Source organism: Pistacia vera, unplaced genomic scaffold (assembly GCF_008641045.1).
Source record: "Pistacia vera cultivar Batoury unplaced genomic scaffold, PisVer_v2 Contig174, whole genome shotgun sequence".
Classification (NCBI taxonomy): domain Eukaryota; kingdom Viridiplantae; phylum Streptophyta; class Magnoliopsida; order Sapindales; family Anacardiaceae; genus Pistacia; species Pistacia vera.
In genome coordinates, this window is record NW_022195833.1 from 1,358,817 (window position 1) to 1,384,662 (window position 25,846).

The following is a 25,846-nucleotide window of genomic DNA, read 5'->3' on the forward strand; positions in this document are numbered from 1 at the left end:
CCACACCTAGCCACTCCACCATCTACCGCCACCTCTATCTAGCTCCCATCATCCCTCAAGTCAGATTACAACCGACTGCCACCAACAAAAGATTCACTTACCTCCCCTCTTTAAAAGCTCCAACAACCTATTCCGCCAATTTACAACCTTGTTTTGACTCTGTTATGGCGTCACTCTCGGAGAACATTCAACTTGACCAAGTCAAAGTTGTTCACTACTATGCTGCTGTGGCTCTCCTTTGTTGTTTGCAGTTTGCCGTCTCCTTCATTGCTTGCCCTCTTATTCGCCATTTGCCATTCACTTTGCTGGTCACCGTTCTGCTTGGTCTCGTCTTAGATACTATGAAAACAAACTCTACAATCTGTTTGAGTGATTGTTTGAGATATTCTGTTTGAGACATTGAGCGATCTTTTTATGGTCATAATAATTAATAAATACAAACCTTCTGACTTGTCAAGGTCAAATTTTGGGTTGTGATTTCCAGTTTGGAAATGTGTTAATGATTCTGTGGGTTTTCGTTGTTTTCGCCTCGAATAATTTTTATCATTCCATAATTTAGGTTCTTGCTTTGGTTTTAGCTCTGTGACTTGTAGGTAAGCTTTTGATTATGAACTGATTAGTGATTATTTCTTTGTTCTTTCAGTTAATTATGGTTCTAGACTTGTAGTGTTCAATTCGATTCTGGATTGTTTCAATGTAATTTGATTTTTTTTTTTTTCAGTTAATTTTGGTTGTAGTGTTCAATTCTATTCTGGATTATTTCAATGTAATTTGATTTTTTTTCAATTAATTTTGGTTGTAGTGTTCAATTTTATTCTAGATTGTTTCAATATAATTTGATTTTTTTTTTCGATTTTGAAGGTCTCGATTAACGCTTGACAAACAATTGCTTTACTTGAGCATCTGTCGAGCTTGAGCTTGAGCTTGAGTACCGCTTTATGGTGTCAAGCTCGAGTTTGATTTCAATTCCTCAAGTTTGACCAAGCTCGACCTCGAAGTCGAGTTCAATACTGTAGCAACCGAGCCGAGCTCGAGTAGCTACATACTCGGCTCGGCTCGATTACACCCCTAGTTGTAAGTTTGCTTTGGGTTGAATTGTAAAATTAGAAACTAATATAAAAACAGTGTGTTTTGTATCCAACAATTTAATCGGCTCGACTACACCCCTAGTTGTAAGTTTGCTTTGGGTTGAATTGTAAAATTAGAAACTAATGTAAAAACAGTGTGTTTTGTATCCAACAATTAAAAAAAAAAAAAAAAACCAACAGTAGTGCGCATTTTCTAATGAAAAATCCTCAAATTTTCTTTGATTTGTTTTTCTTCTCTGTTCGTTCTATACTCTAAAATTCTTGAGAATACCTTCAAGACCTCTTAAACAAGAACCAAGAAACCTTTGGAAATCATTTAAACTGACATTTGGGGACCTCCCTCTTTACCCTCCAACAATAGAGACAGGTATTATATCAGCTTTTTTGGTTGTTCCATTTTGTGGTCAATCTTGTATTCCAAGAAACCTAATTTAAAGGTTTTGGAAACAAAAAATAAATAAATAAATAAAAAAGGAAAGAAGAGAAAAATGATAGGGAAATAGAGAAATAATTTGTTGTAATTTTTTTTTTCAAAGCTTCATATTAGCTCTTTTTACACTATCTAACATTTTGATATTATAGAGGTTTTACGTCACCCATACTGTTAATAAATAAATTATTATCACGTAATTTTTTAAAATAATAAATATTAGTCATATTCATAATAAAAATTAATAAGAGAAAAAATACTTATAAATATGTTGATTGGTGGTATGGATAGCGTGATATCTGAAAATATTCTAAAGTTCTTTTTTTTCCCCTAAAAGAGCTGTAAAGGAAGAGAGAGAATGGTTATTTGTATGATTGGTCTCTTTTTTATTCGTTTGAAATTTTTGAGGTGAGCGCATGTCCATGAGAGATTTCAACTAGTTCAAAACTGTCAGTCTCTTCATATGTTTATGCTTAATGCAGAAGATCTCAATGAGTTGTACTTCTAATGATTTTTTTTTTTCTGTTTGTCCCATCTTTGTTTTTAAATCTTCCCAGAGAATGAGCAGGCATCTATGACAAGGAGACCATTTTTTATTTCTTAATTTCTAAAGCTTTTGCATTAATTAGCATGAAGCCACATAAATGGTTCCTAGTCAAGTTAAAAAAAAAAAAAAAAAAACTAAAGTACTCTTCTTCTATCACCCTGGATCTCTCCTTTGGGTTCTGATTCTCTGCATATTTATGTTTCTGTATGTGCTTCAAATACATAAAATAATGAAGTCAGTACTTTGCTAAACTTCCAAGGTGATAAAAAAACTGTTTATATAAACGCACATGCACTATATTTCACCCCCTTTCGATGAAAATCATCTGCAGATCTTTGAATGGTCGTTACAAAGGGGATATAGTATTATTTTAGTCTTAGATAAAAACCTGTTAAGTGCGTCTGGAAAGACATAAAGACACAGCTTCCCATGTTTCATGGCAGATTAATTAGGGCATGAATTAAAAATAAGGAAAATATATTCAAGATCGCTATTGTTCGGTCTGAATTTATAAAAATATAATTTTTTGAGATCTAAACAAATAAAAAAAGAAAACATATACTATAGGACCACTTGGAAAAATTAGTTGATCCTCTAAAACGAAACTAATAAAGTATCCTTCATGTTTTAATTTCTACAAGCCTTCTTGCACCGGAAACAAAAGATATAAGCGATTTGAAAGGAAGAGTTTGAGTGGAATAAAAAAAGATATGGAAGGTGGCTTTTCCTGCAATGTTAGCAAGGGTGACTCAATATGGAATGCTTGTGGTGATACAGGCATTTATCGGACGTATTGGCAAACTTGAACTCGCAACTTATGGACTCATTCAGAACATCATTGTCCGATTCGCTAATGGGATACTGGTAAAGTATTTCTTATAACAATATTTACTTTGATTTTTTGTATCATTTTTAGTAAGTTAGACCTTAAATTTCATGTCATAGTCAGGCATGTCAAACGCGAATTCGACAATGTGCGGGCAAGCGTTTGGGCAAAACAATAGCACATGTTGGGAATTTACTTGCAAAGATCATGGATCATCGACTTCATTACTGTTACAATATTGCTGCTTGTTGAAATAAAGAGAGTTTTGAGGAATCATATGATTGTATATTTCTGTGTGTAAAAACTATACAAAGGAGACTTCTATATATAATGGAGAAGGCCAAAGTTAATAAGGAAATACACTATATAGAAAGATTCTAACCTAGCATAATTACAGGAAATTATAGCTTAATTACATGAATAATCATATATTCTAGGGATATTATAAGATACTAATATATATACTAACATCGTCCCTCAAACTCTTGGTGGCGAAGTCAACTGGAGTTTGAAAACAAGAGATCACCAAGTCAACCAGGTGGATGGGATTTCGTAAAAATATCAGCAAGATTATCTTCAGAAGAAACTGAATGTAACTGGAGGACACCCTGCTGAAGATGATGGCAGATGAAGTGACAGTCAATCTCAATATGTTTAGTACGTTCATGAAACACATCATTATGCGCAATCTAGATGGCACTACGATTATCACAGTGAAGAGGAGAACTTATTGATTGAGGAACACCCATATCTTTCAGAAGCTAGCGTAACCACAAAAGTTCAGATGTCTTATCAGCAAGAGCACGATACTCAGCCTCAGTGCTAGAACGGGCAACAACAGAATGTTTCTTACTATGCCATGAAATCAAAGAAGTACCGAGTAAGAAATAATAACCAGTGGTGGAGCGACGATCAGTAGGATCACCAGCCCAATATGCATCAGAATAGGCCTGTAGCTTTAGAGAGGAGTGGGATGAGAAGTGCAGACCATGAAACAGAGTACCCTTGATGTAGCGTAGAATTTGAAGAACCGCAGCAAAATGGGTAGATCGAGGTACACTCATAAATTGACTGACCAGATGAACAGCATATGAAATGTCAGGCTTGGTGACAGTAAGATAAATGAGACTGCCAACTAACTGTCAATAAAAAGTTACATCTGCAAGTGGAGAACCGTTAGTGGCCAGAAGCTTAGTATTATACTCAAGTGGACTAGTGGCTATCTTGCTGTCTGTCAACCCAGCTTTGGAAAGTAAATCAAAGGCATATTTTGCTTGAGTGAGATAATATCCATCCTGATTTGAAGTAACTTCAAGGCCAAGGAAGTAGTTAAGATGTCCCAAATCCTTCATCTCAAAATTCTGACTAAGAAAAGTTTGAAGATCACGAATACCAACAATATCATTACCAGTAATAATCATATCGTCTACATAGAGAAGAAGAAGGATAGTACCTACCCAGTAGTGCGAAGAAAGAGTGCATAATCATATGGGCTAGAAAGAAAGCCTTGTTGAGAAACCACTGACTAAAATTTCTCAAACCAAGCTCGAGGAGCCTATTTGAGTCCATAAAGTGTGCGACGAAGATGAAAAACTTTATGTGGAGGATGCTCATGGCCAGGTGGAGGCTGCATGTAAACTTCTTCAGTAAGATCACTATTAAGGAAGGCGTTTTTAACATCCATTTGAAAAAGTTCCCAACGCCGGACAGTAGCAACTGCAAATAAAGATCTGACAGATGTACATCTAGCAACGGGAGCAAAAATCTCCTCATAGTCAATCCCATACTCCTGGGTGAACCCCTTAACAACAAGTCAAGCCTTGTAGCGTTCAACTGATCCATCTGCTCGAGTCTTGATTTTATAAATCCACTTGCATCCCACTGTAGCTTTACCACAAGGCAAGTCCACTAGATCCCAAGTATGTGTTTTGACAAGAGCATTCAATTCATCAGACATAGCTTGCTGCCAAAGAGGGTCAATACGAGCCTCACGATAATTGTGGGGTTCGTGGAGGGTGGCAAGGTTAGAGAAACAGTGATAATCACGAAGATGAGTAAGAGGAACACTTACCCGACTGGAACGACGAGGTTTAGGGAGTGGAGAAGACTGAGGAATGGGTGGTGTGGCAGGTGGTCCATCAAACACATCAACTGGATTGGATGCAGCAGTGGAAGAACAGTTTGAGGAGCTCAGAATCTCTGCAAAAGAGTCAGAAAATAGAGCAATAGAGGGATCAATGAATATGAGTGAGTGGTTAGAGGAGGAAGGGGAGAACGTGGATATGCTAGTAAATGGTTTGTGTTCCCAAAACTCCACATGACGAGAGACTCGAAGATGTTTGGAGATAGGATCATAACAACGATAACCTTTTTGAGTTAAGCCATAACCAAGAAAATAGCATAACCGAGAATGGGTTTCCAGTTTGGTCCGTTCATGAAGAGGAAGAGTAATAAAACAAGCACAACCAAAGACACGAAGTAAGGAATAGTTAGGAACCATACCATAAAGAAGCTCATAAGGAGATTTGTTGTGGACTATAGGTGAGGGTACCAGATTGATTGTGTACACAACAGTAAGAGCAGCTTCACCCCAAAACTTTTCAGGTAAAGAAGCAGAAAGTACAAGAGCTCTTACAATATCAAGGATATGACGATGTTTTGGTTCGGCACGACCATTTTGTTGAGAGGTATAGGGACAAGAATGATATGACATTCTGCCTTGTTGACAGGAACTCAAGGAGAGTTTTGTCATTGTATTCCATGGCATTATCTGAACGAAAAACTTTAATGGTACGAGAAAATTGAGTTTGTACCATTTTGTGAAAAGTTTGGTAAACAAGAACAAGCTCAGATCGATGTTGTAACAAGTATAGCCATGTATAACGAGAATAGTCATCAACAAAGATAAAAAAATAACGAGACCCCCCCCCCCCCCTCAGTAGGAGTGGGGGCAGGACCCCAAAAATCAGAGTGAATCAAATCAAAAGGTGCAGTCGAAAAAGAGTCACTTATATTAAAAGATAAATGAGTTTGTTTGCCAAGTTGACAGGAAACACAATCAAAAGACTCAAAACCTATAGAACCTAGGTGACCTTGGGAGGCCAAAAGACGAACACGAGGTATAGAGGCATGACCCAGCCAAGAATGCCATAATTGGGAAGAGATGGCATGAGCAACAATGAAGCGAGACAGATGGGATGGAAGTTGCAAAGAAGTGAGCTCGAACAAAAGTCCAATCTCACGGCTTGTCCCAATGAGTTGACCTGCCTGTGGATCCTGCACATCAACACCAGCATTAGAAAAGCTAAGCTGAAGACCTAATTCACAAAGTTGACCAACTGAAAGAAGATTTAAGGATAACTTGGGAACAAGATAGGTGTTGTCAACATATAAGGTAGGGGAGAAAATAGACCCAATTTGACTAATAGATAAATGAGAACCATCAGCAGTATATATGATAGGATTGGGTGACAAAGTAGATTTTTGTGAAAAAAGGGTGGAATCAGAGGTCATGTGATTACAACATGCAGAATCAAAAAACCAAGGAGATGTACCTAAGGTGACAGACAAAGCACTAGAAGACTAGGATAAAACCTGATGAATTAATGCCTCAATGTCAGTAGCAATAAGAGTAGTGGACACTGAAGAAGGCTCAACAGCAAAGTCAAGAGCAGAAGAAGCAGTTGGAGCCACAATAGCAGCTTGCAACAAGAGGGCCTGAGACTGATTTTTGTTCTTTAAATTTTGACATTCCGTAACAGAGTGACCTGGACGTTTGCAATATTTGGAGAAGACAGTCTTTGAGGACTGAGAAGGGAAACAGCTCAAGGCTGGAGAAGATCCAAAGGTAGTCTGAGGGATGGCAGCAACAACTGAATCTGGAGTTTGCATCTTCATGGTTGAATGACGATTTTCTTTGGAAATAAGTTCAGCAACTGCAATCTCAAGAGTAGGAAGAGGTGTGTAAAGCAAAAGAGAGGCCCAAGTAAATTCAAAATCCTCACGAAGTGCCATCATAAAATTCATAAACTTACGACGATCACAGTAGGTTGCAAACAACGCAATGTTATCAAAACATTTGAGGTGAGGATCTGCAGCAGACAACTATTCCCAAAAATTATCAACTTGAGAATAGAAATCAACAATGGACTAACCTGATTCCTGACGCATTTGATAAAGCTTAGTCTTAAGCTAGAACTGCAACGAAGCATCATGAGTGCAGTTGTATCGTTTAGCAAGAAAATCCCAAGCAGCTTCAACATTACCAAGCTTGGGAAGCAGGCTACGGATGGATGTAACATAAGTATTGATAAACGAAGACAATATTTTATAATGAATACTATGCCAATCTTCAAGCCGACATGCAAACTTATCAAGACTCTCACCATCTTGTTGCTTGGGGGCAAGAATATCACCAGAAACATAACACCACAATTTTCGTCTTCTAAGAAATACTTCCATATTTTGAGCCATCTAAAATGTTATCAATAGGACGAACAATGGTATCAAGGTTGGGAGAGGAGTGAGACATACCTTTTTTTTTTTTGGTCAATGGTCAACGAGTCAACGGTCAACGGGTGGACTTGGGCTAGACTTTAAACCAAATGGGTTGATTTATAGAAGAGAGAAAAATGGGCTGGGAAGGCTTACTTGGATTGGGCTTGAAGTTGGCTGTAATAGGCTTGAAATTTCTACTGGAGATGTGTGGCGCGTGGTCAGATGTGCAAAATATTTAGGAGGCACGTAGCGGCGCGTGCGGAAGCGTATCGGGAAAATTTTCAGTGTAGGGAAAGCCAAGGTTGGTGCAGAAGGAAACATCAATGAAACGACTTGCACGGACAGGAAGATCAGAGTAGTGGCTCTGATACCATGTTGAAATAAAGAGAGTTTTGAGGAATCATATGATTGTATATTTCTGTGTGTCAAAACTATACAAAGGAGGCCTCTATATATAGTGGAGAAGGCCAAAGTTAATAAGGAAATACACTATATGGAAAGATTCTAACCTAGCATAATTACAGGAAATTATAGCTTAATTACGGGAATAATCATATATTCTAGGGATATTATAAGATACTAATATATATACTAACAATATTCTAGGGATATTATAAGATACTAATATATATACTAACACTGCTTGTGTTTATCTTCGCAACGCCGATATTTAAACTACTTGGTCAGGAAGAGGACGTATCAAATAAAGCAGAAGATATTTCCCTTTGGTTCATACCGATCATCTATGCATACATTTTTATGTTTACAATCCAACAATTTTTACAATTGCAGCTCAAAAACATGATTATCGGATGGCTATATATCTGTCATCTCATTCGTTTTTCATGTTCGTTTGTCATGGTTGTTTGTCGCCAAACTGAACTTGGAGATTCCTGGTGCAATGGCTGCCCAAATAATAGCAACTTGGTTACTGATATTTGGAGAGTTCGTTTATATTTTCGGCTGTTGGTGCTCAAATACATGGAGAGGATTCACATTAGCTTCTTTTTCTGATTTGATTCCTGTAGTAAACTCTCATTGTCGTCATTAGGTGTGATGATATGGTAAGTATATATGTGCATATACTAGTTTCATTCATAAAAAGTAAATCTTATATTATTTTATTTAGTTTACTTCTAAATGCTTATATAAAATTATTATTTTGGTTTGTTATTTTCAATAGCTTAGAGTTATGGTACAATGCTGTTTTAGTCCTACTAGCAGGATGTTTGAATAATGCCACAATTCAGATTGTTGCCTTCTTCGTATGGTAAGTTATGTCCAAATTTTCCTTTTAAGTAATGTTTTATCAATTCTATCTATCATTATCAGATCATTGATCATCTATCTTCATCATTTATACACCACTGGATATGCATGTTCCTAATGCAAAAGTCTCACCGGAACAATGTCTTGCCGGGTAGGGTAATCTCTACACATCTTCTGCACCAATCACTGTAGATGGTAAAATCTATGGTTGATTCAAAAGGGATGGATCTTGTGAGAACCGAGCCACTGATAATCGTATGGACCTGCACAAGAGAAAGAACGAACATGAAAGCTTGGTGGACATTGGTGTGGTGTCTGTCATAGGCACTCTGACGCTCAAGTTAGCACAGTTGAAGGCATGTTTAGTGAGAGTTGAGAGCGAGAAAGGGTTTACCGTAATGTGGATAGGGTAGGACTAACACAAAGTGGTCAGAGCACAACTTTAAAGTTAGTCGGAACTCAGCTTTACGGCGAGGAAAGACGATGATTCTTGAGAGCAAGAATTTAGGAGCTAAAGCTTTAGGCTATCTTTTGCATGCATAATGAGAGACTTGACCTTTGTTTATATAGGAGCTCAAGAGAGCTTGAGTCTTGGTAGAACTTTGAGTCCTACTTGGTATGAGAGTCCGAATTAGGAAGGAACTTTTGTTTCTTGCCTCTATCAGTTCAAGAGTACTAATTCATGTAAGATACTGGATCTTGAATGAATTAGGAAAGGTGATAGGATTTTGATTCCTATTTTGGGACGAAAGTGGGCTAAGGGGTTAGAGCCCGATTTAGCTTAATCTTATAGAGAAACCCAACCCTTAGAGTGGCCCAAAGAGTAAGTTGGCCCAGTTTGTAGAGTGGCCCTGCTCGTAGAGAGACCCAACTCATAAAGTAGCCCAACTCATGGAGAGGGCTGACTCATGGTGTGGTCTAGCTCGTAGAATGGGTAGGCCCATAGAATGTTCTATCTCACAAATTGGGTCATCCCACAGGATGGTCAATTGACAAGATAAATTTAAGCGTAGGCCCAACCAAAATTGGGCTATAATATTTTTATTTTGTTATTAGGCGTAACGAGGTCCAGTACGGTTTTTGCCCAAACAATCACTAACAAATAATGTAATTTTAGTTCATTCTCATTTTCTTTTCTTTCTCAATCACATTCCATTCCTTTTGCCATCCAATCCATGAACCAACATGCCCAAAAAATTTTGCTTACATAAAGCCTTCATTGAGAAGAATGGCCCATAGTTTTTTTCTTTCTTCTCTGATTTTCTTTCTTTTATAACCTGAATCCATTTTATAGAATAAATTCTATAATAGTTATATATTGAAATCATTTTATGTTAGAACTCAAGCCCAAATGAGAGTTCAACCTAAAAGATCGGTCTGATAGGTGAGAGAGCCCCTAGACTTAAATACCACACTTGGTGGGTGTGAGATCCCGATGTGGGATCTTAACATTGCACCCCCTTCAAGAGCCAATGTCCACGACGGCTTTTACTCTATCGACATTGACCCGACTGTAGCCCTTTCCCTCTTTGGGTGGCTTCACTCACCTATCAGTTATTCGATGTATCACTTTCTCTTAACAAGAGCACACTACACCTTAATCGAGCGGGTATAGGCTGGGGTGGAATTTATGAATATCTAGCGAGTATAGGTTGGGGTGGAATTTATGATTATCCAGTGGGTATAGGCTAGGTGGAAATTGTGGACATTTGGTGGGCATTCTTGTGAGTAAGAGTGGGTTTTGTGTTGGGAAATGCCTACTCAGCTTTGATGATGGGCATATTGATTGTCGTGAAAATAATTCAATGATCCATGGAAAATGGGGAAGTTTGTACAAGGATACATATGTTAATTCGATGATCTTTTGAAAATTTTTATATTATTTTTTAACCCCATGCATATGTTAATTTAAATAAACACCACCACCCCCCCTAAAATTTTTTTTTATAAATTACTAGAAACACCCCACCCACCCAACTATTGCTAATAGCCGGCCACTATTGCCAGACGATGGCCGAAAGTCACCTAAATGGTGCACGACCGGTTGGATCTGGCCGATCATGCCCCGATCTGGCAAAAAACAACTAGATCTATGGGCAAAGATCTTGCCATTGACAGTGACCATATCTTGGCCATCAACGATGGCCTAATGATTAGACCTGGCAAAACGGGTGGGTGGGCTGGGTATGGGCCAGGTCAAACGGGTACGGGCCCTTATACGGGTCGATATATACGGGTCTAATATTTTGGACCCGTGCCCTACCCTATACGCGTATGGGTGGACCCGTTTTTTCTCTCTCTAGATTTTAGTTTTTTTTCACCCCTAATAGTTTTCAATTATGACAATTACACCCCCAAAATTCCTACAGTTTTAATTTTTTACATTTACACCCCCTAAATCAACTACTCTAAATTCAATTCAATTAAGAATATAAACAAATAGGAACCAAAATAAACAAATAACACATAAACAAACAATAACATATAATACAAAACTATAAATACCACCAAAATAAACAAATACAAAATAAAATACACAATTACACATAAACAAATAAAATAAGTCAATAAACTATAAATACCAACTAAATAAACAAATACATAATCCAATATTCAACAAAAACATTCTTAGGACAGCAAATGTTCATCCCACAGTGGGCGTGATAGAGTCTCTTAATTCCACAGTCTCGAGATCAGTCATGGCACATCAAGATCATCATCTGAATCATCATTCACCTCTCATCTACAAACAATGATCAACTAAAAATATTAATAAATGTAATATAAAATATAAGAATATTATGTTAACATGTTAGTTAGAAGAATTGAACTTTTTTTATTTCTGAAATGGCCACACTTATTTAGATATTCAACATCCAGTGCCTTGTCTAAAATACTTTGAGGACCATTGTTTTTCTCAAGTTTATTCAATGTCTATACACTCACTTCATTGAACCCCAAACACCAATTTAATTAAATCCAAAACCCAAGCTCTATATCCATCAATTAACACTACAATAACATGTCAAACTCTAATTTGATCACATATGCAGATATAAATCAAAGTTATATATATATATATATATTATATATATATTATTATATATATATATATATATATATATATATATATATATATAATATATATATATATATATATATCAAAAAGTAATGAATTATGTTATGCATCGAAAATGTGTATCTCATGGAAATAAAAGGGGCCACTGAATATTTAAAATGCAGTACTCAAGAACTCAATACAATTTCCACTCAAATTACCTTAACTTCCAGCATTTTAAAACACCATGAAATCAATTTTCTCAAAGACATTCCAGCTGGGAGCATGCAAGTGTATTCAACCAACCCCCCTTAAATCAAATACATAACTCAAGCATCTCCCAAATGCTGTCCAGCCGAGTGCATGCAATTAAAGTATCCAGCCAACATCACAATTTATGAAACAACCAAATGCATGCAAAATCAATTAGCAAGCAAATACATTCTCATTTTAAAACTCAAATTCAACATGCAGCAGCATAAACTAGCAAAATTTCATGCTTACAAAAAGATTCCAGTAGCCAAACATAATTCAACCAACTTCCCACTATATCCTAGCCGAGTGTAAGCAAATAGGATGTCCAACAAAACATTGAATTAAAAACACTATTAAGTCATTTTCTAATATAACCTCCAGCAAGCTTAACAATTAAGAAGATGAACCAACTCAAGCATTTTCTAATATCTTGTCCAACCGAAAATATATTTATGCACACAAAAATTTCCAACAACATCACCAAGAGACAGAGTAGCCGAAAGCAATGGAACTAACATCCCACAACATCATGTTTAATATCAATTTCTTTGCACAACACATGAAAAGCAAATCAAAACTTTAACATGCAAGGATCATTAACATGCAAAGACATCAGTCAACATTTTTAAGGAAAAACAGTTTTGGAAATATAAATTTCAGTGACTAGCAAATACATATAACCGATAATAATTGATTCCAGTATACATCCTTATACATTTAAGTAAACCCCACTTGCAAAACCCATCAACTAGGGGAACCCAACACAAACACACTCAACAACACAGATCGACGTACAAGGAAAACTCACACAAAATCTATCAAAAAAACAAAAACAAACACACAAAATCAGGGGTTAGGTATTCATTACCAGCCGATGAGGATGAGTGATGGCGACCGGCGACTGTGGTACTGCCGAACTAGGAATGGGAATGACTGACAAAGTGACGATTAATCGAAGAGGGAGACACCAAGACAGGGAGTTGAACTTTAGGCATGAAGAAGACTGATGACTGATGAGAGATTGAGAGGTAGGAGAGATTTGAGTTACTGAGAGTCTGAGAGATGAGATGCGGCCGCGATCTGAGACTGAGAGATCAGAGATGAGATGAGAGTGAGAGGCGTGAATGCGTGATAAAAACTTAGGGATTCAAATTCATTAGTGAACTGAATAGTGAATAGTGACCAGCAAATACGGGTGCCTGCGGGTGCCCGCGGGTTCACCCGTATAAATCATGAGTTATTGGACTAGGTACGGGTATGGGTCTAAAAAAAATGGGTTTAATATATTGGACCAGGACCCTATATTTTTTACCCGGGTACGGGCCGACCCGCGGGTCTAGACCCGTTTTGCCAGGTTTAGTAATGATGGCCAAGATATGGTCGTTGTCAACGGCCAGATCTTTAGCCGTTTCCGGTTAGATCCATGGTGGATCTGGCTAGCAACAGCCAGTCGGCACATGACCGACTAGATCTAGCAGGTCATGTGCCATTCCGACAATTTCTGGCTATTGTCCGATGATGGTGGCCAACTGCCAGCAGTAGTTGGGTGGGTGGGGGTGCTTTTGTTAATTTATAAACTTTTATTAAGAAAGGTAATTATTAAATGTTTTTAGTTGAATAGAATATAATTGGATTTTGAATTGAATAGTTAATATTAAAACAAATATGTATTTCACTGGATTGAATAGGCCAGTAGGATATGATAGAGTTTAAAAAGTGTACCAAACAGATGGTTAATATTTTTGTATACAATTATTTATTAATCATATTATATTTCATTGTTTAATTAATAACGTTTGGGTCTGGTTTTTATGGGTCAGGTTTAGGTAACACGATAAGAATAAAGATACGTTGACAGATACTTCTCACAATTTTCTCTCACAAACGCTAATGTGGCAGCTCATAATTGGCTTGGTAAGGCGGAACCCATTATTGGGTAGGTGGGACCCATGCGAGCTAACCAATTGTAAGCTGACACGTCGCGTTTGTGAGAGAAAGTTAGTGAGAAGAATTTGTGAGTATTAATGAACACGATAAATAATGTTTCAGTTTGGGTTTTCATACTTAGACCCAATAAACTAACGGATCAAGTTTGGTTTAGGAAAATTTAACTTGACACAAATACCACATAATACAAAACCATTTTAACACGACCTGATTGTCAAGTCTATACACAAGTCTCCAACCCCAAATTCAATACTTCAAAATGTGGGAAAATTCCCCAACTCAGACAAGTTGCATAATCCAATGGATCTACCTCAAAAGGGTGAAATCGTCATCTTCATATTGCTATTGTGAAACATAATCTACCAAATATGTCAAAACTAATTTATCTCGTTCCTTGAATCAACCAAACATTTGCTAAAAAATTTTAATATTACCCAACATTTTAATGTTTGCAATACCTTAAGGGTGTGTTTGGTTGTGGGTTATTTTACATTATTGAGGTAATATCATCTTATATTACTTAGATTACCATGTTTGGTTGTCAAGTAATATAAGATTATGGTAATCTTCCAAAACCGATATTAATTATTGTTAGTTATATAAGTGGTAATTTGATTACCTCTATTTTCTTAGACATTTTAAGATTGCTTGGTAATCTTAATTTTATTACAATTTTACCCTTAACTGTTAAAATTTTTGGACTATAATGCCCTTATTTTGAAATTAATTTACATGAACTCTACCATTAAAATTTTACCCCTAAATAATTAAAATTTTGGATTGTAATGCCCTTGTTTTTAAAACAATTTACAAGCCACCCAAGAGGATTGCCGACAACCAGCCACCACCGGCCAATGTCACCGGAATGGTGCACGACCTGCCGAATCTAGTGGGTCATGCACTGATCTGGCTAGAAAGATGGTCATGGATTTGGGCTTTTTTGGTCGGATCTAGACTTTTTCCTCTACGCAGTTGTCAGTATTAAGCCCGATTTGGGTTGATTTCGGCATCACCGTCAGCCCCAACCACCACCATCTTACTCCTCTCGTTTTCCTCTTCAAATCCCACTAAACCCCATCAGTGGAGCTACCCCTAATCGTCGGCGAAGCCCACTACTTTTCCGCGCGATTTCCTTTTTTCTTGACACTTTTCTAGCCGTGTTTTCCACTAGAAATCACCCCCATTTGCACTGATTGACTCCCATTCACTCTTCTTCAAAACCCCTTAAAGAACATTTCCGTTGCACTTTTCGATCGACGGCCGAAGGTGGTTTAGGCGACCGATAGTGGCTTGGCTGGGTGAGGGTGTTTTTGTTAAAAAATAAACTTTTATATGGCTGATGTGTTTTAGCAAAATCTCAAATGTAGGGGGTTAAAAGAATGATTAAAATAATAATAATAATAATAATAATAATAATAAATATTATATTAATATTTGAAAATGAGGATAATTTAGTAATCTAAATAATATACTCACCAATTTATTCCTCCCAACCAAACATATCAATAACATATCTACCAATTTATTCCAACCTAACCAAATACGTTTTTCTAAATATTTTTAATAATCTTTAAGGCAACCTATTTTTTCATTTATATAATATTCCCAGTAATACAATATTTTCTGAATCAAACACACTCTAAAACAAATGTGCTTTTAAACTTATCTATGGAATTAAACAATAGGCCTAGTTAGTAAATACGCGTATAAAACGAGTATTTACGCATTTTATAAAGGACTGCCGAATTATTCTCAAATTATTGGAGTATCCGTATAATTCGCGAATTTAAAAAAAAAAATAATAATAATTGAAACGACGTCGTTTTAAAAGGGGGGGAATAAAAAAACTAACCCGCCCAAAGACATCCACTTTCCCGCCCATTCCCCCACACCTGACACCTTTACATTTTAAACTCAAAAGTAATATGTAGAGTTCACGTTTTCACTTACCTCTTTGTATTCATTTTGTGATGAATAATTTTCTTGAATTAAATAGTAATTTGCTTAATTATGATATTGAGTCAAAACACATTTCATATTTTAAATTATTTCCATGCTATCTAATAAATTAGATTGGATTAATGAAATTAAAATAATAATTTATTATGAAAAAAAAAANAAAAAAAAAAAAAAAAAAAAAAATTATATTAATATTTGAAAATGAGGATAATTTAGTAATCTAAATAATATACTCACCAATTTATTCTTTTCAAACAAACATATCAATAACATACCCACCAATTTATTACAACCTAACCAAATACGTTTTTCTAAATATTTTTAATAATCTTTAAGGTAACCTATTTTTTCATTAATATAATATTCCCAGTAATACAATATTCTCTGAATCAAACAAACTCTAAAATAAATGTGCTTTTAAACTTGAGTAATGCTATAGTCACTGAAGTAGTGCGCCAAATTCATGCACCGAATGACGTGACAAAATCCTAACTATTGATTAATTTTGACTTAATATTAATCGATGGTCAGGATTTTGCTACGTCATTTGGTGCATGAATTCGGTGTATAACCTTCGGTGGCTGTATCTTTTCTGTTTAAACTTATCTATGGAATTAAACAATAGGTAGAATTTTGATAGTTTTTGAAACTTATTGGATCTGGGGAGTTTCACAAAAAAACTTCAGGTATGTTTAAAAATAACCTCTTTAGAAATTTTAAAACAAAAAAACAAAATAAAAAAATTACAGAGGCATTAGTAAAAACTAAAAAGGGCAAAAGGCGAAATGTGAGCCGGAATGTCGGTGGATGGTAGGGTTTCGGTTCCCGCCATAAAATTCCGGCAAATCGTCACCATAGACGACCCTCACTCTCTTACACTTAACTAAAAACTTCTCCTTTCAGTCTGGTTAAACCTCTACTCAACCCTCCAGCGCCTACAGTTCCAATGGCTTACGTCAATCACAACCCCACAAGTAAGTTCCTTCTTCCTTTCCCTCATTTCCTGGTAGTTTCCCGAGAAAATGTTGAGTTAACCACAGATTGTGTCAATTTATATCTTGTGGTCCCTGGCTGAGTTACTTCACTTCAATGTGCTATTTTGCTATGGTCATTTGGTTAACTAATTACTTTAAATTTCTTAAATTTCCATGTTTTTGGACCTCAAGGATTTTGACTTTGCTTCATTTTACCTTGCACTTGGTTATTTTGCTTGTTTTATTATCTGTTTGTTTCCGGATAAAATGTACTATGAGAGGCATAGAGAATGAACTGAAGTTTTGGTGCTAAACTTTATTGTGCTATGCAAAGTGTTTTGCTTTCTGTAAGTGAAAGCCAGAGAAAACTTAGATTATTCAGTGCTATTTTGGGGTTTTGAGATGTGGAATTAGCGAGGTCATAGTGAAATAATTTGTCCTCACAGGTGGCTTTTTTGGGATCTTGGGAAAGTAATTTCTGTGGTTTTTAGTTTCCTTTTTTTATTTTAGTATACACCACAGTAGAGTGTGTTTATATGCGTGAAGTGGGAATATTAAAATAAAGAATATAATATGAAAGAAAGAGAAAGAGAGTGGCCATTTATGTATATGGTTTGTCTGGGATTTTCGTGGCAGCTGTGACCCACTTTTATGTAGCACTTGTAATGGTTGTTAACTTAATAATCATGAACTTGGTTTGGCATTTGACTTGCTGTTTAAGAATTTCTTAGTCTTCAATAGATACTAGTAATGATTAAAAAATTATAACGGGACACATGCGCACACACACATTTTCTAGCATTACCGGACTGAAAGAAAGAAAGAAAGGAATGTAAAGAGTTTTAAAAATTCACATACAATTAAAAAGAAGCTACTCAGATTTGAAAAGCATATATTAAAGAAAACGCTTGGATTCTACTTTAAAAGGTTTTGCTGCAAAGAGTTGAGCTTTGCCTTCATAATATAATACCTTCTTGTGGGTCAATTTTTAAGTCTAAAACATCTTGAAACAAGAACTTCCATTTAATTCCTTTTCTTTGTCTCTTTATTTTTGGTAAAAAGCATAAATAAAAGAGTGATATCCATGTCTCTTTATTCTTTGGGCAGGATGGAAAAAAATTCTGTTTACTTTTTTTTTCCTTATCAGCAACTGAAACAGAGATGTAATTTCTATAAGTCTGACTGCTGTTGCTTTTTTTTTTTTTTTTTACAGAAGAGTACCCGAACCTCTTTTTATATTTTTTCCCTTGACTATAGTGGGGTGGGTATGAGTTTCTGTAATATTGAATGATTAGATGATGGTTACATCAGAACTTGTGTGAAGATATTTTGGTGCTGAAAAAATACATCGCCTTTTCTATGCTTATGCTAGTGAAATTTTTCAGTGGCAGAACTTGGTGGAATGGATGAAGACATAAAGCTTCAAATTCACTGTATGGAGAAAGAGGCATACAGTTATGTTTTGAGGGCTTTCATTGCCCAATCTGATCTTCTGTCGTGGGTATGCTATTGTGGTTTTGACCCATTATTTTTCCCTACAGTACATCTTTTAGTTGTATGAATTGCCTTCATCTTGCATGTTATATTTTGAATTTATCGTCATTGGTCCGTCATAATCACCCCCAAAAAAAAAAATAAAAAATCCTTGTCACTGCACAGGGCAAGGAAGGGCTTATTACTGAATTGAGAAAGGAACTTAATGTTACCGATACAGAACATGGAGAACTTCTTTTGCAAATCAACTCTGACAAGTCAATCAAAATGATAAGGTGTTTGCAATTCTTTTCTTATTCATCTTATTATGCTGTAGTATGTTTTTCTTATTTTTGATTATTATATTAACTCAATTTGTGGGTGATCTTCTTACACTTTGCTGATGGCACATTTGATGTAGGGAATGGCGGAAAGGTTCTCACCATGCTCAAGAACCACTTTATGGAAAAGTGAATGCTTCCAGCTTTCATCCAGGCTTTGCTCCTGATTCAGTTTGCAACACTGTCCCAAAAAGAATGAAAATTTCTCATGCTTCAGTCGCAAAATCTCAGAAATATGTTCCATATAGTCTACCTACTGCAGGAATGCAATCTCGGAAATGTGTGTCACACATTCAACCTTCGTCTGGAACTCTTCCTTCTCCAGTGCCTGTAAGTAGTAGTACAAGCTGAGATGGTTAATTATTTTTCATTTGTTCTCTGTTTCACTGTATTACAATGCAATCCTTTGTAAAAAAATGTGTCAAATATTAATTTTGAAAGGATATCTGACCCCACCAAATCCTTAAAAAAATGAACCTATTGCTGAATACAATGGACAGAAAACTGGAGACACATTTGGAGAAATTTTTTTAACTAAAAGAGGAGCCATGTATTAAGCATTAATGTTCATACATAGTTATCAGATTTTTTTCCTCATCTAATTAAGTCTAACCTATAATTTAGTATACTGCTCTGAAATGTGTCAAACTAAGTTCAATGAAGTTAATTAATGAGGTCCAAGTTTTTCAATTAAGGCCAAAATTTTACCATATAATATTCTTAGTATTATTATTATTATTTTAATCTTGTTTTGCCTGGTGAGACTTGAACTTAAGAACTGAACTACCAAAAATAATCTTGAATTTGCTGATTTAAATTTAGTTCCTATTAATCTAAATTTTGCTTCCTGTGACAAGAATTGGAAGTGTTAGGGTTATTTTTGGCAATGCAACCAATGAGATGGTTTGTGGATTTCATTGAATTGTCAACTGTTTGTTTTGTGCAAGATTGTTTTATCTTTGAACTTTGGATTTAAGACCACGATAATATAATAATTTGTTCTTTCTGTGTGTGAGGTATGGTTTATGTGGTATAGAGGATTTGAGAAATTGTATTCTTGATTGAATTTATGTTTACTTTGGAAATTTAAATGTTAGTGCGCAAGTTTTAGTGGAAGGTGACATTATAATTGGCAAAAGTTGATCTATCTAATCTTTTTCCCTGTTGGTGAATTAATAACTTTCTGAGAGAACTATAACTTTGTTAGTTCCAGTTTCAGTTAGCAAGTCAAGAGATATGATTCAGAATGATGATTATTATTTTTCTCTTTTCATAAAAATGATCGTTTGAATGATATTTGTTAGATAATTGTCCATTTTTACAGATTTACTGAGTTGTTACATATGATTCCAATTTAAATTTTTAGATATTTATTTATTTCCTTCATTATTTGTCTCTGATTATTAGATGAGTTTAATAATTTAGAATCTGGGCTCCATAGTTATGATATTTGCATGCATGGTGTCAATGTCTTCACTATGTCCAGGTGCAATTCAGGGATGATCAACCTAACCGTGAATTGGCTATGATCTCCTCTGGGAATCCTGAGCAGTCTATGAAAATAGTAAATCATAATAATCAGGCACCATCTGATGGCAAACGAAAAGTACTGGGGAAATCTCAATCAAAGAAAGGTATTGAAATTGATGCACCTCATGTTAAGAAAAGTTCGGATGTAATTGAGATCCATGCAACAGATAAGCTTATTCACAAGGTGAGGCTGAAAGCTTAGTGTTTGATTTTATGAGTTACTGATATATTAAAATTTCAATAGAGTTGGTCTCTAATTTAACAAAAAAATCTTGGATGTCAAAAAAGTAATCAGTAATAATCTATTTTGCCATGTCATATATGAATAGTGATCTACCGGATTTGGACCTTGGACCATTTTCTGAGAGCTTGGTAAAGTTAATACTGTTCATGTGCAGTCTATTCTGATTATTATGAATAGTGATAAACCAATATATCATAATCTATAAACCAACGAAAACATGCAGCTAAACCAATATATTAGTATGATATATAGAAAAACCGTGTTCACACGATTTTGAGGAATGCAATTGGTAAAAGTATAAAAGTTGAATTCATTAGAATTATGGAAATAGGCTATGAAAATTTGACATCTATGTGAAATAGGACGAACTTCGAGAGATTTGAGTAGGATTGAAACTTTAGTTGTCTTTAAGATTGGCATTTAGAAAATGTAGTTGTTATAGTGTTTCCCGGTATTTTACAGTTAGTTCTGATATTTGGATTATACCAATCTTAGTAGTGCAGCTTGGGTTGATTTATACTGATGCTATATAACTTTGTTTAACATAAGGCATGCTAGGAGCATGAATTGGTAAAATGTTATCTGGGTTAGTTTGATACAGTTGAGATCTGTAAAATACTGGCCAGTATTGATACCGTTTGATGCTACGAGTTTTACATTTCATGTTACGAGTTTTCTGTGTTGAACCCTTTTATGGGCATGAATACCTACCAATCTATTATTTTGCTCATTGCATCCTTTATGTTACAAGTTTCACATTCTATATTAGTTGTCTTTCTTTTTCCAATATCAATACTAGTATTGGAGGAAAATCCCTTTAATAATTTTGTAAATATTCCTTCAAAGCCACATAGGGAAGTTATTGGGGTTCTCATCTCCATAGAACAAGGCTTGGGTTTTTTTTTTTTTTTTAAATATGCCTAGGAATTAAAAAATTCACACACTCTTTTTCTCATTGTGTGCAAGTCTTAGTTATGAGCTTGATGCTTATTCCAAGTATTAGACTTTGTCACCTTATCTGGCAGCTCCAGCTTCTATAGAACCTGGTCCCAGTTGTGGTGTTATTACTGTTGAAGGAGCTGCTATGATGTGCAGAGACAAGACTTGAAGATAATTTTTTTATTTTTTTTATTTATTTTATTTTATTTTTTTTGGGGTGAGAAGAAACAAGAATTTCTTTTTTCTGTTTTTTAAGATTATGGATGATAATAGGCTAAGAAAACATATGGCAGCAGCATAATGGGTAAAGTAGAAGTTCACAACTTGAGTATGATGTTTTGTGGATTCTATTTTGTTTCTAGCTCAATTCACCCTTTGTAGCTTTTTTATTAGAGGTGGGCAAAAGTTGGGCCTGACGGTCCCAGGCCTGGGCTCGGGTGCAACTAGGACCAGTCCCAATTTGGGCCTGGTCCCTCAAATTGGTTGGGACCGGCCTGGGCCTGTCACTTTTGTGAGGGCCCGGACCAGTCCCAGGCCCTAGCCTGGTCTGTTTAGGACCAGTCCTATGGGCCTAAAAATCACAATTTAGCCCCTCATTGTAAAATTATTTTCAACCCCTAAATTTATTATGCATTTCATATATTATAAGGGGGTTTTGGTAATTGGGTCAGGGGGTTTTTGAAATTATCTGGGCTCGGGCCCTGGAGGAGGGACCGATCACCCTCCCCAAGGACCCGTTTTTGGGAAAGCTGGATTTTTTATAATCAATTAACTCTCCTGCTTAGAGTTGGAAAAGTAATCCGCTTGGTCCTACCTGACCCGGCCCGCGGCGGGTTGGTCCTAACTCGCCCGCCAACAAAGGCAGGCCGGGTTAGGCCCGCCATTTTTGGGGGAATGGTTGGCCCAGCCCGGCTTGCCAACCCTAACCCCTCGGGTTAGGCTGTGGGTCGGGCTGGGTTAACCCCCTTTTTTGATTTTGTTTTATTTAGTTAACTTTTCAAATAAATAATTAACGATTTATAAATAAATAAATGTAATTGTTTTTAGTTAACTTTTCAAATATCAATAATTCAATTAAATTAATTTTTTTTTATTAACATTTCAAATATTAATTCAATTTTAATACAATAAAATTGTAATATAATGAAACTTTAGTATAAGAATGAATTATATTTTATACAAGACATGGAAATTTGAGAATAAGACTTCAGTATTTAATTTTTTTATATTTTACGTACCATAAAAAATAATAATAGCAATGTGTCAAATATTACGAAGTTTTATACATTTTAATATTTATGATTTAGAAATATAGTTTAATATTATTGTGTAAAATTATTTGTAAGAGTTCAATCATAGTAGTTTAATTAAAAGAATTAAAAAAATGGGGGACACTTGAAAAAAATAATTAATTTTTTATTTTTTTTAGTTTTTTTTGGGCCAACCCGCCGGGTTGGCTATTGCAAACAAATAGCAACCTGCCGGGTTGGCGGGTTGCCATATAGCAACCTGGCCCGCACGGGGGTTGCTGGCGGGTTGGGTTCAACCCGGCCCGCCATATACCTGGACCACCAATATGGTGGTCCAGGTTGAACTCTCTTCATTGCGGGCCGGGTTAGGGTTGACCCGCCTAACCCGGCCCATTTGTTCCACCTCTACTCCTGCTCATATGCTGTGGCCAATAATGTTGTCCTATGTATGGGTAGAAGATTGCTTTGGTCGTCGCCATCTGTCACCTTATAGTGCATATCCGTGTATGTCACACAACCATATGCAGCAGCTGCGTAAATGGATTCCTACTTCCATGTTTATAGCACATGCCCATGCAGCAGTGTTGTCCACCTTGTCTAGTGCAGGACTCTATATTGCCAACATTTCTTGTAAAGAGTATTATTATGCTAAAGCTTGTATAGAGAAACAAATTTGGTGAAGTTAAAGTATACAATCTATGATCTCTTGTTTATTGTATGCAGAACCGAGGATGTTCTGTACATGGTTGCTTGATTTTAATAGTATGTTTGATCTCGTGACTCCTTTTGAAAAGCTATCCTCTACTTGGACTATATATCACTTGAATTTGTGCTGAAATTAATTAGTTTTAGCCTAGTCATTTTAGTTACTCAAGGTACTTGAAGACTCTTTAATTGCACCTTTTAACAGATACTGATTTTGGACACATGAATATGTGGTAGAAAATTTAATTTTGTTACTGCCTACTGTCTAAGTAAAGGTGCTCAACTTTCTGAAAGACTTCTGTCACTTCTATAAAATGTCATCTGTTTCAACCCATGGCTTACATTGGACTAACAACAGAAGAAGTTAGCGCCTAAGGCTGCACAGTCCGTGCAGGGAAATAGTTGGGCTATGACACTAGGCAATGCCTTAAATGAACCTGGTAAAGAGCCAGTCATTATTGGATACTAAACAAATGAAAGCCAAATTCTCTAGAAATTATGGTTTCATCTTAGCCACAGAGCTCTGTTATGCACTAAGATTCTTCTGTATTGGATTATGCCCATCCAGTAAAATTCTCACGAGTTTTGATTGGCAGAGGATCACTTTGATTAACTTTTTCTCTTTAGTGTGTGTATGTTGAGCGTTTTAGCATACTTTACACATTGATTATCTTTAGAAGTTCTTTTCTGTTGAAATCTCTGAACTCTTTGCATTTGGCAGGTGGAGAGGACAATTTATGGTACTAAAAACCCTAACCCAGTTCAAATTGAGAAGGCAAAGTTAACCCTAAGAGTATCCTCGATCCCCTCTTTATACAATCCATATGATGTTATTCTTTTTGCATATTGTTATCTGGTTGATAAGAGCTTGCTTGGATTTTCTATTTGTCACAATTAGTGATACTGTAAATTTAAAATTGTTTGTAGGAGCATGAAAGAACTCTCTTAGATGCGCTTGATAAACTTGCTGATGTGTCAGATGGTGGGAGTCACTTTTTCTCTATAACCTTGTTGTTTATTCTCTTTGACTTGTTTGTATCTGAAGTTCATGGACATATTTAAATTTCCAGATGAGCCTCCCTACGAAACGCAGCATCACTACTCCCACAAGAAGCATCCTGGAAATGGACAGGGAATGGAAGCACACTGCAACTTGTATAGACAGATAGGCGGGTTTCATGGCTATCATAGTGAGGCTTTTGGTCAGACGCAATCTGTCAGAATGGGGGCCCCTTTCCTGGGTGTGCAAGGTGATGAAGATACGCCTTGACCAGGCCTTGTACTTAAATGATGTAGATATGACACTGACCTCAGGCAGGGTTCATCATATGGGTTGTTCACAAACTAGTCATTGAATGGTGATTTTAGTATTTTGCTGTCGTTCTAGGCCTTTTCATTCAGAGTATACTTTTATTCTATATGACAGTGGCATCTAGGTCTCCAACTTAATAGCCGCTGATTTCAATTGAACACCAACTGCATGTGTACTTTTAACCATATACTTGAATGTGTTCATCACTTTTTGCAGATAGTGAGTCATATCTTGAGATTTTTCGTCTCTGCAGGTTCTTGACTCTTGGTTAAGTTCTAAAGCATTTCGTATAAACTTAATTGATTAAGGGCTTTCACTGGCTCCTCTATTAGCTGTGAGCACAATCAGAGATCAGAGTGCTATTGTCAACGGGACTGAGTGCCTCCTCACCTCAATCAGAGCTGCAGGATTCCTTTATTGTATGCATTGAGAATCCCCGTATAGAATGTGTTAATCTGGACTTTGTACATGCCTTTATTGCTGAGTGTTTATAATTGATAGATAAGAAGGTCCTCTAAGCCATGGAGTGTCTCTAAGTACAGGCCACCCGTATATCGGAGGTTGGAAAACAGAATTCATTTTCATTGCCAGAACTAGTTCTAGCAATTGTGACAAATTTATGAACCTAAACTATACAGCAAAACATGTTTCTACATGTTTTTCAGAACATTGTTTATTTAGTTATTTACTACCAAAAGAGTTTTCATTATTATTGTTTTTTGAAGAAGTGTTTCAAATATTTGATGCCAAATTTATTAGGAGAAACGAAAATGAGATGCTGGCAGATATGGGCAAGGGTGGAGGATAAAAGGTGTTGCTTTGAATTTGATAGTAACAGAGTTTTGTCATCGAAATGTACAGCCCTCTAACTATACATTGCACAGCCTAATTCTTCTATGAGCAATTCAGCTTCTCCAGGAAATTAACTCAATGTTAAACATTTAATTAAATGCAAATGCTTGAGAATTAGGTGTTTGAAAAGAAATCATGAGATTGGCCCGATGGTTAAAAAAGTTTACTTTTGATTTTATGGGTTTAAACCACCTAGGAGTCACCTACCTTATTTGTGGTTTATTTGAAACATTAGGTTTGTAGGGTGTTCGATGGGTCTCAGATATTAATTGAGGTATGCACAAATTGATTCGGACACCCGAGTAAAAAAAAAAAAAATTATGAGCAAATTGTAGTGTTGTGAGAGTTTT

General features: G+C 35.9%; 1 protein-coding gene and 1 pseudogene across 4 annotated transcripts; both read left to right on the plus strand.

Moving 5' to 3' along the window:
- Window positions 1-164: 164 nt before the first annotated feature.
- Window positions 165-9,070, plus strand: LOC116126028 (annotated as a pseudogene).
- A 7,567-nt stretch (window positions 9,071-16,637) lies between these two features.
- LOC116125954 (protein EMSY-LIKE 4-like) lies at window positions 16,638-25,317 on the plus strand. Of its 4 annotated transcripts, none has more exons than XM_031411664.1 (8): window positions 16,638-16,850; window positions 18,236-18,351; window positions 18,510-18,619; window positions 18,745-18,994; window positions 20,151-20,378; window positions 24,054-24,125; window positions 24,260-24,314; window positions 24,403-25,315. In XM_031411664.1, exons 1-8 carry the CDS (start codon window positions 16,823-16,825, stop codon window positions 24,600-24,602), a joined length of 1,059 nt encoding a protein of 352 aa, XP_031267524.1. In that variant the 5' UTR covers window positions 16,638-16,822; the 3' UTR covers window positions 24,603-25,315. The 4 variants fall into 4 exon arrangements, with proteins under 4 accessions (XP_031267524.1, XP_031267525.1, XP_031267523.1 ...); XM_031411665.1 differs by lacking the exon at window positions 16,638-16,850 and adding an exon at window positions 17,696-17,777; XM_031411663.1 differs by lacking the exon at window positions 16,638-16,850 and adding an exon at window positions 17,852-18,013 and having other exon boundaries at window positions 24,403-25,317.
- Window positions 25,318-25,846: the final 529 nt, after the last annotated feature.

What these genes read in the sequence shown, in the direction of transcription:
- LOC116125954 (XM_031411663.1), top strand. Translation starts at nt 17,935, where the DNA reads ATGTCTCTTTATTCTTTGGGCAGGATGGAAAAAAATTCTGTTTACTTT. An exon ending in AAGTCAATCAAAATGATAAG is followed by an intron (nt 18,620 to 18,744) that starts GTGTTTGCAATT and finishes CATTTGATGTAG; the next exon opens with GGAATGGCGGAAAGGTTCTC. An exon ending in CAGATAAGCTTATTCACAAG is followed by an intron (nt 20,379 to 24,053) that starts GTGAGGCTGAAA and finishes TGCATTTGGCAG; the next exon opens with GTGGAGAGGACAATTTATGG.